The sequence below is a fragment of the Gopherus evgoodei genome, chromosome 9 (assembly GCF_007399415.2).
Source record: "Gopherus evgoodei ecotype Sinaloan lineage chromosome 9, rGopEvg1_v1.p, whole genome shotgun sequence".
NCBI classification, from domain to species: Eukaryota; Metazoa; Chordata; order Testudines; family Testudinidae; genus Gopherus; species Gopherus evgoodei.
The window spans coordinates 26,329,374-26,343,716 of record NC_044330.1 but is presented as its reverse complement, the minus strand read 5'-3'; the positions used below and the strand labels follow the sequence as shown (position 1 = coordinate 26,343,716).

The 14,343-nt window shown below is 42.1% G+C and overlaps 1 protein-coding gene across 2 annotated transcripts in view; it reads left to right on the top strand.

The window, feature by feature from the left end:
* The window catches only part of ARHGEF26 (Rho guanine nucleotide exchange factor 26), a 104,631-nt gene that overhangs the window by 13,515 nt on the left and 76,773 nt on the right, over positions 1 to 14,343 (top strand). For both annotated transcript variants that reach the window (XM_030576253.1, XM_030576252.1), the window contains exons 5-6: positions 1,658 to 1,714; positions 5,892 to 6,052. In XM_030576253.1, the coding sequence (XP_030432113.1) occupies positions 1,658 to 1,714; positions 5,892 to 6,052 (218 nt within the window). The remainder of the gene's footprint in view (positions 1 to 1,657; positions 1,715 to 5,891; positions 6,053 to 14,343) is intronic.

The following is a 14,343-nucleotide window of genomic DNA, read 5'->3' as shown; positions in this document are numbered from 1 at the left end:
TTTCCTAGTGATTCGTTTTATTCACTTTATGGTTGCTAATTAAAAATAAAAAGCATAAACATTCCATTTCACTAGTAAGGCATAGCGCGCTCTCCTGTTCACAGCTGATCCCCAGGTGCTTGTTGAGGAAAACATTGAGCTACAGCCCTTTATAATAACAAACACTTCATCTTCATAGAACTTTACAAATACTAAGAACAGATTGTTTCTCTGGAGGTACAGGAAGCTGTGGGTAGTGTTTGAAGTGCACTCTGTTATCTGGCCTTCCTTGCCAGCCCCAGGACCCAGTCGTGAGTCCCCAGGTGCAGATGGCTGACAGGGAGCATGCCTAGCAGGAAAAGAGGAGGACCCAGCCACTAGCTACATGCTGGCATCGGGGTCAGTACAGTTTATAGAAGAAGGTCGTAATTTCAGGTCTTGAGACTGGAGGAATTTACACTTCAGAGCATTGGAATAGCACCCTCCTCTCCAACCTCATCGCACACTATTTATACACCTAATTCTTGTCTGGTACCAGTAGTACTCCCCTCCCAATATCTGATCCTTGCTGCAAACCACAGTCGTGAGCCCCACAAAATCTGGTCACATGATCAGACCTGGTTTTCCTTTTGTCCCTCAGAATTGCATCTGCCCCTCACCATCCACTATTATCATCACAGTAGTCCTCCTGCAGAAATCTGGTTTCCTTTCTTCCACATTCCAGCCTTCCTCCCGTGTCTTTTTCCAGAAGACAATGGCAAAGTGTTGTCCATGCATAGAAATGCTTTCAGACTCTCTGCTTACTTCTTCCACTCCCTGAGACAGCAGCATGCAAAAAACCCCAACCTCTCCTGACTCAAGCCTGGAAATTTACACGCAAATTGCAGATACGAAATATCCTAGTTTACATATTCAAATATGCATTATCTCATTAAAATAACAAACCCAAATTGCATATACGCAGCACAAAAGCACATCACTGTTTGTTATATCATCCCCATTCCAATGATATTCCACCTCCCGCTCTGACTTTCAGCACCTTGTATGTCATTTCACCCCTACATCTTTTCTACATATAATTTCAGAGGGGGAGATAGAGGAACAAAAGGCTGCTGCTGATGATTTAACTTTAGATTAGACGGTAGGCTATGAAGGAGACTGAAGGAAGGAGGGAGAATGGATGGTGCAGAGCTTAAAAGGGTTGTGATGGGGCTGTGAAGCGTAGAATGTAGTGGGGGAGGCTGGGTTGAGAGGCATAATTAGAGAGAATAGGCAGGAGTTGAGACTGAGTGACTGAGGAGTAGGATGGGGAGGAGTGGGGAAGGTGAGACCAGGCGAAATTATAAATTTAATGTCTGCTTCAAGTGAATTTGTGATGTTGGGTTCAAATTTTAGTCAATGAACGATCTCTCTAAAAAGGCCCTGGGGTGAGAGAGAAAATATTTAGTGACAAATTTTCAAGTAGGCCTCAGAAATTGCATTCAGGTATGTTGTGTATATGCAAGTTAAGTTATTTAATTTAAAAAAAAAAAAGATCTGCATGCTCAAATACTTGTGTGTGCAAAATCTGCCGCTTAATTTTTAGCACAAAACTTGAATCCTTGTTTACTTGGATATTGTATAATGTAAAAGAAACTGTTCTCCATAAGGATATTAAATATTAAAATTTGTCTTTTAGGTGAAAAAGAATGGACTGTCTCAGACGATCAGTCAGGAGGAAAGAAAGAGGCAAGAGGTATTCTTTAAGTAATAAATTTTTAATTGTTGATTATTTAGTAATATACAGCATGCCTGATTCGATATTTTGTGCACTTCCTTTATGTACCTGTCCATAAGGGGGACAACTTTAATTGCAGCCTAGTTCCATTCTCTGCTGCTCTATAAAATGGGCAGGATTTTCTCCCTCTCTGTGTCTCCTTTGTCGGCACCAAGGGACAGTGAAACCAACTGGATCTCCCTAGCATGTGAGTCTCCAGCTTGGGTAGCTGGGACGACCACCTGTGCGCTCTTGGTGGTGGTGTGGATGAGGCAGGCTGTACTCCAGTGAACTCTGGCTGATGGATGACTCCTTAGAGGTCATTGCCAATCAGCCCCTCTGCACTGTGCTGAGGCAAGCATGGAACCAGCTCCAGAATCAAAGCTGCAGCTGGCGCCTTTTGTGCTATCCCTCCCACCCTCTAGCAGAGAACATAGGTCATTATCTCTAGATTGTGTACACAAGATTTATAACAGTCTCCTTCTCTGCAAGTCCCCCATCCCCTTGGATTTCTTGTCTGCTCTCTGGAGGATTTTGATGTATTTTGTTGTTTATGGATGAGGAAAATCCCAAGAGACATGACATGTCACTGAACAAGCCAGGGATTCTCCTTCTGCCTGTTGTCATCTGCCTGGGAGAGGGCCTCCTTTTCATCCCTTTGAATGGGATGCCACCACTCGAGCTTCCCTGAAGTCAGATCTACATATACTTCCTCAGAGAGAGCAAGTCTTTCAGGTTTAGAGCCTTTACGTTTAGCCAAAAGATGTCTTGCGTTGCAAGCCTCAGGTTTTTGTGTTTTAGTGCTAGTGTTTCAGTAGAGGCAGCTTTTACAGGAATGAAAAAGAAGTAATCATAGGATGCAGCTATGCCTGCAGTTGGTGTTTGTACACCATTCTCATTATGTGTATAGTTTAAACTTAGAAGCCTATTTGTTAGATAAATTTCCGTAACGCACCATCAGTATGGAAACTTTGGAAAAATTTGTTTGCTACTGTTGGGTGGGGTTTAAGAGGAACAAGATTTTAAACTGAAGCACCACCTATAATTGTGATTTAAGTTAATATGCTAAGTTTTTGTGTATATTGTGTCGAAAGGAAATACTTCTATAATTATGATGCTCTAAATAGTAATACTTTTTAATACATTCACTTCCCTTTAAACTATCGTCGTTTTAATCTTGAATTCATGTACTTCTGCAGACTACACAAATCTGCAGTTCACAGCTGTCTGTTAGTATTTTCATGAAGCACTCATTAGCTATTGCGATAGAGACGTCTGCTCATGCTGATGCAATGCAAGTCAAGTCTCTCAGACTCTTTCATAGAAAGTCTCCAAAGTGGACTATAAAGTGGTAATTGGTAAATATGATCTCAGTCTTTCTCTCTCCATTTCTGTTTACTGTTATTACTCTATATGCGAGCTAAGATTATCTTGATTTGTTCTGTTATGCTAAGTGTTTTGGGTATAAAGTGATGATATACCAAAACTTGTTTGTACTTTGCATTAATAGCAAATTGGCTTTAGTTCTAACTTTCAAACACACTAGTATGGCCTTGCAGTTCTCAAACTGGAAGAAGTCAAAGAGGGCTCTCATAAAAATCAGAAACAAAGAAACTCCTCAATAATACAGTGAAGGCTAGGCTTGTGTATTCCCCTACGTACAAAAATGCACAGATCAGAACAAATTAGTCATGGAACTCTGCAGCTCTCTTTAGTCAAATCCTGTCCTGGTGAGTGCAGCTGGAGGATATGACGTATAGCCAGGGTGAAGTTAGAAATACGTGTGGTGAGCAAAGGAAAATGGCCAGAATGCTGTGTTCAAACAACCTTTGCCATATAAGTACAGGAACTCCTCACTTAAAGTCGTCCCAGTTAACGTTGTGTCAATGTTAAGTTGCTGATCAATTAGGGAACATGCTTGTTTAAAGTTGTGAAATGCTCCCTTCTAATGTCGCCAGCCCCCTGTTTTGTCCTCTGCTTGCAGGAAGAGCAGCCCGTTGCAGCTAGCTGGTGAGTGGCTGGAACCAGGGTGGACCAGCAGCCTCCTATTAGCTCCCTACTCCCCTAAGTTCCCTGTGCGGCAGCTGTTCCTCCCCCCACTGCCATGTGCTGCTCCTGCCCTCTGCCTTGGAGCTGCTCCCAGAGACTCTTGCTTGCTGTACGGTGGGAGGAGGGAAAAGGGGGGCTAATGTCGGGGTGTCTCCCCCTCCCACCTGCTCCTGCACCCTACTTACCCCATCTTCCATAGAGCAGGCTGCTGTCTCAGGTCTCAGCAAGCTGATTTAATTAACAGGGCAGTGTACTTAAGCCTGGTGTCAGCTACTTAAAGGGGAAATGCGCCTTATTTTCTCTCACACACAGGGTTTGTGTCTCTGTCTGCCCTCTCTCCTTTCCTACTGCCTTGTAGAGTGTTGAGAGTTAAGCCTTGAGGGCTCAGTCAATTGCTAGTTCATTTAGCGGTAAAGCATTCCCTGGGAAATACCCTACCCGCTGATTCCACCTCAACCAAGCTTCACAATCATCATCACTGTACCAGTATTAAATTTTGTTTGAAACTTATACTGCGTGTGTGTGTGATTGATTATTTATTTATGCGTGTGTGTGTGTATGTTTTTTGTTGAAGAAAATTTCCCTGGCACCTAACCCCCTCATTTACATTAATTCTTATGGGGAAATTGGATTCACTTAACATTGTTTTGCTTAAAGTTGCATTTTTCAGGAATATAACTACAATGTTAAGTGAGGAGTTCCCGTATAGCTCACTGCCTGAGTCCGGCTAGCATCTGGCTATGTTCTGTAGACCTCTGAGGCCGAGGGATACATCAGTCAGGGATAATATTGTTTTTTAAGCGTTATTAATTTTATACCTCTCCCTGTACTAAGACATGCACTTTTACAAGGACCATGCTGTTTAATGCAGCTGTTATATGGCTCCTGATATGTTCCTGGTCATATCCTTTTTTGTTCTGAGTCTGCTGGCTATACAGGTATCTTGTCGAGGGAACTGAGAGTGGCTAGCTGTGGGAAGGGGACATCCCGCATACTCACCTTCCTGATGTCTCTGGTATCCCTACAGATTTGCCTTGGAGTTGGCTCCTTCTCTTCGCACAGCAAAGGCTTTAGAGAGGTGTAATAAGGCACTCATCTCTTGAGTGCCTCCTACTGCTTCATGCAATACTGCAGGCCTTGCCTGCTCTTGGCAGCCCCCCTGTAGGTTGTCAACCTTGTTTGGTGGGTCTTCAATGGCTCTGCTCTCCAGCTGGGTCTCACAGTCCAAACAAACCCCTTCTGAACTCTGCTACCCCAACAAAAATTGTCCGTCTGCCCTCACCAGGGTCTTCAGCTCTGGCCCTGGGCCCTTTAAATCCAGCTCTTTGCTCAGACTTCTGAATGCACCTGGTCCCTTTCTCAGGGCTTAGACCGCTTTGTCAGTGGCCAGTGGGGGAACCCAGGCCCGCCCAGTACTCTGGGTCCCAACTCTGGGCCCTATAAAGAGAAGCCATGTACTGTTTCCTTGAATTAGTCAGGGTTAAAGTTCTCAGGTCCTCTCTTTCTCAGTTCATGCTCCTGTGGCCAGAGAGGAGCTCCCAGCCAGGACCTGACCTACTAAGACTCCTTTTATCTGAGCCCGCTGGAATAAAGCAGCAATTGGCTGCTTCCATGCAGCCTCTCGAGACAGGCCTGGAGGAGGCACCTTTGCTGCTCCTCTCCTGGGTGGGGTGTAATAGGAGCATGCGGCTTCCAGCAGAGGGCCTGCCTGTTTTGTCTTTTGTGCCCTCCTTTCTCCAGCACAGCCCTCCACCATTGCTGTGCATCTAGAGCAGAGAGAATACATGTGCACCAGCAGCAGACACAATTTTCTACATGCTGGGTCCTAGTGGTGCCCCCTGCACAGTCTGGCACCTTAGGTGGCCTCATGGTAAGGCCAGCCCTGCAGTATAGACATACCCTTGTCTATTAGTCAGATTTGAAAAGGCTGCATCTTATCTTTTTTCTTTGCAGTACTTCACTTTACATCTAAAAGTAAATTTTGTGACTACTGTTAAACTTTTATTGCCAGACTTAGTCTGGATGATAAATTATTCTGTTGTAATTTACACCAAAACTCATCCAAAACAAAACAGTTGATTGTAAGTCTGTTTTTTCTACCGTGCAGGCTATATTTGAAGTAATATCATCTGAACATTCATACTTGCTGAGCTTGGAGATTCTGATCCGGATGTTTAAAAATTCCAAAGAACTGAGTTTAACAATGACCAAAACAGAAAACCACCATCTTTTCTCTAATATTGCTGATGTCTGTGAAGCAAGCAAAAAGTAAGTGTATTGAAAATAAAAAAAGGGGTTTGTCCTTTACATGAAATTCTAAGAGTGGTTGTTTCCAGCAGAAATAAATTACTATGTGCATTATATTTCATGACTTTAGTAGGAAGCATCTTTGCTTGATTTTGTGATGATAGTAAGAAAAAACAAATCTATTTTTCATTAAAACCAAATGGTCTCCAATGACAAATACAAAAGGTTGACATTTTATACTTTAAAAAGAAAAAAAGACTAATGAATTCAAATGATAGATGATCCCGTCATATTTTAAAATAGTAAAATACATTTTGCAGCAGTTCAGAATAAGTAAAATACAATAACTAAAGCCTAAAATTGGGGTACTTCAATTATCTTTTTAATGATTGACAAGGAAATGAAGTTGTTCATTGTTTAAAAACAACAAAATATGTTTGAGAAGATGGATTCCATAATAGGTGTTGTCGAGTTATGGTATGTCACCAGTTATTAGCAACAGATTTATTGTTGCTTTACTATAACTGTATTCCAAGAAGAAAAATGAGCTACTAAATAATACATTAAAAATTAATGGAAATCATTTTGGGAAGATGGCAAAACAAGGGTTAATCTTCTTGAATATTTTAAGACATTTAAATAAGCATTCTTGTTTTTTAAACAGGAGATAAAACTTTTGAAATACTTAGTAATGTGAAATAAGAAATAGGATGAGTGTAATTAAGTCAGACCAAAACAGCAGACAAATATTTCAGTGATTTCTTTTTCCATGAGTTGAAGAGGTGCTGCAGAAACTACTTCCATATTTATCTTGCTTGTATAGTACACATACAAATGTGTGTGTTTGAGTGGAGGAGGAGGGAGATTGTTTGTTCATTTTTAGTTCTTGGTCCAAATTTTGTGCTCATTAATTCCAGTCCTGCATGGAATGAAATGAAATCAGTACCAAATTAGTCCCTTTGTTCTGAGGTTGCCAAGAAAATTGATGACAAAACAGTGTACTATGCAGTTGGAAATGAATGCATAGCTGTCTCTGTTTTTCTATTAAACAATACATTTTATTTTTTGCATTGTTTACATGGTTTGGGGGCATGTATTGTGTGTCAGAATTTGAAAACCAATATGCTACAGGTAAACTAGCTTCATTATGCAACTTGAAATTCAATATAATTACTCTTTCCTTTTGTACCTAAAGCTCTGAAATCAAGTAGGCTCTTCTGAATAAAGTGTAGAATTTCTATCAGACTCTCTTTTCACTTTTTTTATTTCTGTCCAAGCACCCCATATCCTCAAATCTGGTTTTCATCCAGACAAGTTTTTGGAGTTTTGACTCTTTCTGTCTAATTCTTTTTACCAAATCGATGTCCAGATATATTATAAATATTTTTATATCCAGCTACAGCTTTTTAGAAATTAACGTTAAATGCAAATACTAGATCAGTTTTAAAACTTTATTCTGTATTTACTTTTTCAATAAATGTGAAGGAAATAACGTGATACTAAAGAGCAAAGTATTGTGATAGAATGAACAGTATAAGAAGAGGGAAAAACATTCTATAAGAAGGATACTGCTTTAAACAACAATTAAATTCCCATTTAGGGCCTAACCCTATAAAATGCTGAATGCCTTCAGCTCCTGTTAACTTCAGTGAGAGTTGAAGATACTTAGCACCTCTCAGGATTATGCCCTTAGTCTTCTATGGTAGAAGCTCAGAGTTATAACCTGGGCTGTAGTATTCCTTTACAACTAATCGCTGCCTGATATTATACTGGAATGAAGTGATTAGAGAAAAAAGACCTCTTTCTATCCCTGGAAGGTCATAGCATTTGAAGGGAAAAGAAGAAGATTTTTGAATACTGTTCCTACTTGCTGTCCTTTTGAGATTTGTTTCATATCGCTTCCCCACTGACTTCACTGAACTACTTGCAGTGTATAAAGTTAAGCACATAAAGTATGCAGAATCAGGGACTTAGATTCTTCATTTGTGGGATATCAAATGTCATTTTCAATTCTTGATGTCTCTTCTAACAGGAAACCTTTTTGCAGAAATAATCTGACCATATTCCTTCTGTTTTTAAAGTAGAGTTTAGTTGTTACAGACAATATCATAGGTGTGCATGGTGCGTTACAGACAATTAAAATAATTCCAAGCCTCATGGAATTTTTAATCTGATCTAGGATAGAAGGGATGATCGTAATGGAGAATGAAGAAGGGGGAAAGAGAAGTTGTGAATTACAGTACTAAGAAGTCATGGGATAACCTTATGTGTAATTGCATCTTATTAGTGCCATTTTTTTCTTTAATACATTAAACATTTGGGATGCTATCCAGAGTGAAGCTATCAGTGGAAACAAGTGGGAAAAAAACTGATGGTAAAAAAAAAAAAATGGTTTTTGACAACATCCAGAAGCCTATTTCCAATATTTTTTCAGGATTCAGACAACTTTTCCATTGGGTTAAATCAGGGGTCCCAAACGCAAATGACCACGAGGGCCACATGAGGACTAGTACATTGGCCCGAGGGCCACATTACTGACACACACGCACCCTCCGCTGCCCTTGGCCCCTCCCCCACTCCACCCCTTCCATGAAACCCTTTCCCTGCCCCCATTCCAACCTCTTCCCTGAAATCCCACCCCAACTCTATCCCCTCCCTGCCCCTAGAGGGTGCAGGAAGGGTGTGAAGTGTGACACGGGCTTAGGGCAGGGAGTTGGTGTGGGGTGCAGAAGGGATGAGGGGTGTGGCAGGGGGTCAGGACAGGGGGTTGGTGTGCAGGAGGGGTGTAGCAGGGGATCAGGATGCAGGAGGGGTGCGGCAGGGGGTTCAGGGCAGTGAGTTGGGGTGCAGCAGGGGGTCGGGGCAGGGGGTTCGACTGCAGGAGAGGTTCGGGGGGCGGGCAGGTTCCCTGCCTGCCCTGCCCCCATGCCGCTCCAGGAAATGGCTGGAATGTGGGAGAGCAGGGGCATGAGGTGTGTGTGTTGCTGTTGCTTCAGTTACCGCCCCCAGCATCTCCTGTTGGCCGGGAACGGGGAACTGGGGCCAATGGGAGCTGCTGGAGGCAGTGCCTGAAGCCACATCAACACACACCCCTGCGCCCCTCCTCCCGCAGGTTGCCTCCGCTTCCTGGGGCAGGGCAGGCAGGCAGGGAGGGAGCCTACCCTGCCCCTGGTGTGCATTGGGCCGGAACTGCTCTAGGTAAACGCTGGAGGAGAGTGGGGGGGCTGCGAGGATCTTGCAGGCCGTGTGTTTGAGAACCCTGGGTTAAATGGACTTTGTTATTCAAACCAGCAAATCTGGTTGCTACTTGCTTTAATTGAAAGAGAAACTGAAACAGATCCTGCCTCCTTTGGGCTACTATAGCAATCTTTACCTGGAATAATAGCCCCTTGGGGGCTGGTGAAAGCCAGTGCAGTGGGCCTCTGGCTGGACCAAGATTGGGTAGAGATGGGCAAGTGGCATAATGTCAGCTCTGGCACCTCTCTCAATATGTGCAAAGTGCAGCTCTTGAAGATTGAGCCCTTTGCTTTCAAGCCAGAGGAACCATGTTCGTGACTGTCACCCTAACTTCCATAGGTTGGATTTTGCCAGTCTGAAATTCTAACTTTTAAAAAAATCTATATTAGAGAGTGACTCCTTTAGTGAAGCAGTCCCATGATTTGATTCGTATTTTCTATATATTCTTGATGTGCAGCTTCTTGAGATTGTTGATCTTGTATCGTCAGGATCCTACCATAAATATTTGCAGGACTTAGGCTGTATCTTGAACAGGCTCTTATTCTGAGAGATACCTTTGTTCTTGTTAGCTTTTTCTAATGCTTTCCTCACCATAGTACTTGCAAAATAAACAGCAGAGAATTGTTTGCTTTTGTGGCTGTAGTGACTAAATGAGAAAATGCTTGAAAGGATCTGGTCAGAAATGCATCTTGACAATTATTTAGATTTAATAGAACACATTCTTAACTAAATGCCAGTTGTTGTCAATCAATTTGGGAAACTGACATACAGTAGCTGGAGGGGAGGAGCATATAAATATGTCTAAATATGTTAGAACACTGCATCTCTAGGGTACCGTGGTCTGCACTATCCAGTACAATTACAGGTGCCTTGTCTACATCCATTACAACTTCCAGTTCTGGACAGTTGAAGAATTGTCTACTATTTCCAAGGAAGTATGCAAAAACACATTGCTTATCAGTTCACTTCAAATTCAGGAGAACATGAAACACTGTTTTAACACACTGTAATTAGGAAGGTGGTGATAGATGCCCAGAAACGGGGGAGAAATTGAAAATATAAGTTAATGTACTCTTAAATTTACCTGTTGGATTTAAAACACATTTGTTTTTATTATTAAACTGTTTATAACCAAAAATTGGAAAATAAAACAGCTGAATCTAGTCTTTGAGGATTTTTAAACTAATCTTAATGAGTCTATTGAACTGTCCTAATTTCAGCAACAGTTTAATATTTGTCCTCAGATACTGGCTCTTGCAAATGCATTCTTTAGTCAGAGAGTCACTGTTTACCTTTTACTGAATGCTCATTGTACAACATTCCATTTCACGTGGTTATCTTTTTGGAAAAGTACATAGTCACCCTACTGTTCTTGAACAGTGTCTGTGTATGCCATAGCACCTGTCTACAGAAAGCTGCATTGTCTTTGGAAAGGATCTTTCTTGGATAGACAGTCACCAGAGAGAGAAGCGCTAGATAAGCGGAGCTCATATGAAAAGGATGTGTTTGCAGATCTTTAAATGGTTGCTGACGTTGTAAAGTCTAATTTTATTTCTTTTTTGGCCAGCTGTTCTAACTTTTATTTGTATTTATATTAAGACTTTTTTTTTTCCAGTCATTTTCTTGTACTCTAAAAATGTCAGCATGTAATTTTTTTTCATGGAGTGTGTATGTGTGTTGAAGTGGGAATGTTCTTGATGTGTTCTTTGAATGCTGAATGGGGAGTATTGACCTGGGAAGATTGCAGGGGAGTTTTGCTGGAACTGTCTGCTTTGGGGAAGGGAGGATACCTGAGCATGTAACATGAGAACCCAGGAGGGGGGTTGGAGGCCAGGTAACACCTCTGCCCAGGGAAACGACAAAGGATACAAATGCTTGGGGAGGAGCCGGGGGAGGCAGAGTGAGATGGCTGGAGGGAGTTTCAGTTTGGAGCTGGCTGGGAAATGGAGAGGGGCGCCCCGACGGGGCTTGGGCTTCGCAACCAGGCTGTAGCCTCCCTGGGGCCCCTAGATGGATCTAACTAAAGGGGATCCTGTTATCTGTACCGGCAAGACCTGTTTTGGACTGTGTTCCTGTCATCTAAATAAACCTATGTTTTACTGGCTGGCTGAGAGTCATGGTGAATTGCAGGAAGCTGGGGGTGCAGGGCCTTGTCTCCCCCACATTCCATGACAACTGGTGTTAGTGATGGGATCTACTGCACCCCATGAACGGCGCTTCCTGCAGTAAGTGACTGGGGAGCAGTAAAATGAAGGAGGATTGACAGGGACCAGTTGTGCTGACAAGTCCGAGAGAGATGGTTCAGGGGTCGATTAACCCTAGGGAGTGTATGACCAGAGAGAAGGACTTTTGCAGTAACAGGGTCCCCCAGGGGATTGCAGCGAGTGGACCCAGGAGTGGAAGAGTCTGCTGCTTGACCCTGGCAGAGAGGTGGTGACCTCGAGAAGGGCTGGAACACTAGGGGTCGCCCTGGAAACTGGGGGGAACGGTGAGCATCCAGGCCTTTGAGTAGGAAGATGTATGCTAAGTGGCTTAAGAGCGACCTGGTGGAGCTGTGCAAGCAGAGGGGGCTGCGCAGTGGTAAGTTCACCAAAGAACAGCTGATTGCTCAAATGAACTGATCTCTGTCTCTGAAGGAAGCAGCCTGGCAGATACAGCACAGGCACCAGTGTCTTTCCCAGGTGGGAGTGGTTAGCTGGCTGCTGAGGGCTTCCTGAGACCCCTCCTTCCTATGCTTAGGGGAAGGGTGAGGATGAGCCCAGCAAATACCGAGGGCACCGTCACACCCCTGGCCAGCAGGGGATCCTCCTGGCGAAGCTCAGCATCCATGAAGCGGAAGTGGGTGGAATGGGGGAGAGAGCTAAAACGGAGAGAGTTGGAAGATTGCAAAAAACAGAAGCAGCATGAAGAGAGACAGAGGCAGCATGAACTGGAGCTGGTCAGGCTGAGGAGCAGCGAGCCCCCAGCTGCGGTGAGTGAGGGGGGACCCAGGACTGCAGGCTCCTAGCCCCATTGACCTCACCTCATGGTTCCCATTTATTTCAAGTATCCCCGTGAATTTTATGTCCCTTGTGTGGTAGTATAGTTTCATATCCCCCCTACGTTGTGCTGTAGTATGATTTTATTTCTCAAAGTTTGAAACTGGAAATGGCTAATGTATACATCAAGCACAATCTGGATTTTGGCTTAAATATAAGATGTGAGTGAACAAAATGATTTGAGAAAGTATGCTGCTGCCGTAAGCTTAATAACTATTTGATTGGAATGTGTCTGTACACTTCAGTGTTTGGATTAATTTCCCCATAAAGCACAACACAGATATAGCATCTCTTTTCTAGCGATGTCTTAGTTTTACTCAACTTGTTGTAAATGGCACAAGTACATTTAAAAGTTTCATGTCCCAAGCTGGATAGGGTTAGATTCTGATATCCTTACTTCACAAGTAGTCCCAATGGAGCCAACAGGAGTAAGGAGCATCCTGACTAAGGATGTGAAAATCTGGCCCACAAAGATCGAATGTTTTGGGCTGAATTAGAACCTAGAACCTGTCTAGTAAGTCTTTTAGTCTAATGGCTTAGAGGGCGCTCACATTTGTGACTGTTTTATACTCCACTTGTTAACTAATACTGATTCTAGTGAGTTAGTAGTTTTATTAGTAAGGGCATTGCAAATGAAAAAATGGCCCACCATTTATGGCTGGTAATGGACTCTTTCATCTATAGGTAACTGATCTGCAAGGCCCCAGATTGGCAATTCTGAAAACCAATATTGTCTGATGGTTGTTCGGTAGAATAATATGTTGGCTATCTCTGTCTAGTTCTTAATGGACGAGTGTTCATGTTGCAAAAACACATTTGCAGTAGGTAGTAATTGGCCCCTGTTTTTGTTCAACACTTTAGTTAGCCTAGAAACTTTCCTTCCCTATGGATCATTCCTGTAGGGCACAGCATACTGGCATTTCAGTGATCAAGTGTACACTGGGATCCAGTGTTAATCATCAGCTTTTCCTATAACTAAATTCACTTAAACCATTTTAAATGATTATTTTAAAGTAGTAGAAGGAAAACTAGTGTTTTTAGAGGAATCTTTCTAATTCCTTTAAAAAATTGTCTTCAAAGTAACTGGTGGAGGGAAGGGAGGGGAAACAATGGAAAATAACAAACTGGCCTGACATTATAATTTTACTTCTACTTGTCTGGAAAATCTGGTTAGTGGATCAAGAACTTTCTGTGTAGTTTGGAGTGAAAAACGAATTAATTATTCCTTTCTTAGAACTTAAAGCATATTTTATTTCCCAAGTTATGGGATTCTGTAAAACCATAGTGAGCAAGGTGCTTTGAAATACTGGCTTTCTGCAGCTTCATCTGTGCAAACAAGCCCACGGAAAAAGATTTTGCAACTAAAACCTTTCTCTTAGTACATCAAAACTGTTTGACGTCCTTTTAAAAAGCTTCAAAGGTGATGTAAAAACATTCTCCAGGTATGAAAATGTAGTAATTTCATACAGATGTCCTATTTTACAGGGTGTATTCTAACCAAACTTCCTCTTAAAAAAAAAAAAAAAAACCAAAAAACACCCCCCCCCAAAAAAAAACACAAGTCTCAAATTGCGTATTATGATAATATCTGCAATGTATTGGCTTCTGAGACAGGAAGGTAGCTACTGAAAAACAAATGCACTGGCAAAAATACTACTTTAAATGAAGATCACATGGAGTTTATATCTGGTATCTTGACCTTGAGCATGTTCAGTGGAAAAGCTCCCCAGAAATGTTGAGATAAGCTTCTAATAAATGACAGGACCATTCCTAATTGAACAGAGCTCTCTTTGTAACAGGTAGAAAACAGACAGCAAAGTCCATCTCTGCATTTGGAAGCTTATTGACATTTCTCTCCTCAAAAATGAAGGGTTGATTTGAATAATTTGTGTAGGGTACAATATGTATAGTCATATGTTTACTTATAAAGTATTTTGCAAGATTACTTCAAAAAGCTAAAGTCTCAAAAGTATGTCTGTTCACAAAGCATATACAGTATGTATAAAATCACATGAATTTTATCAGCAGCAAAGAATC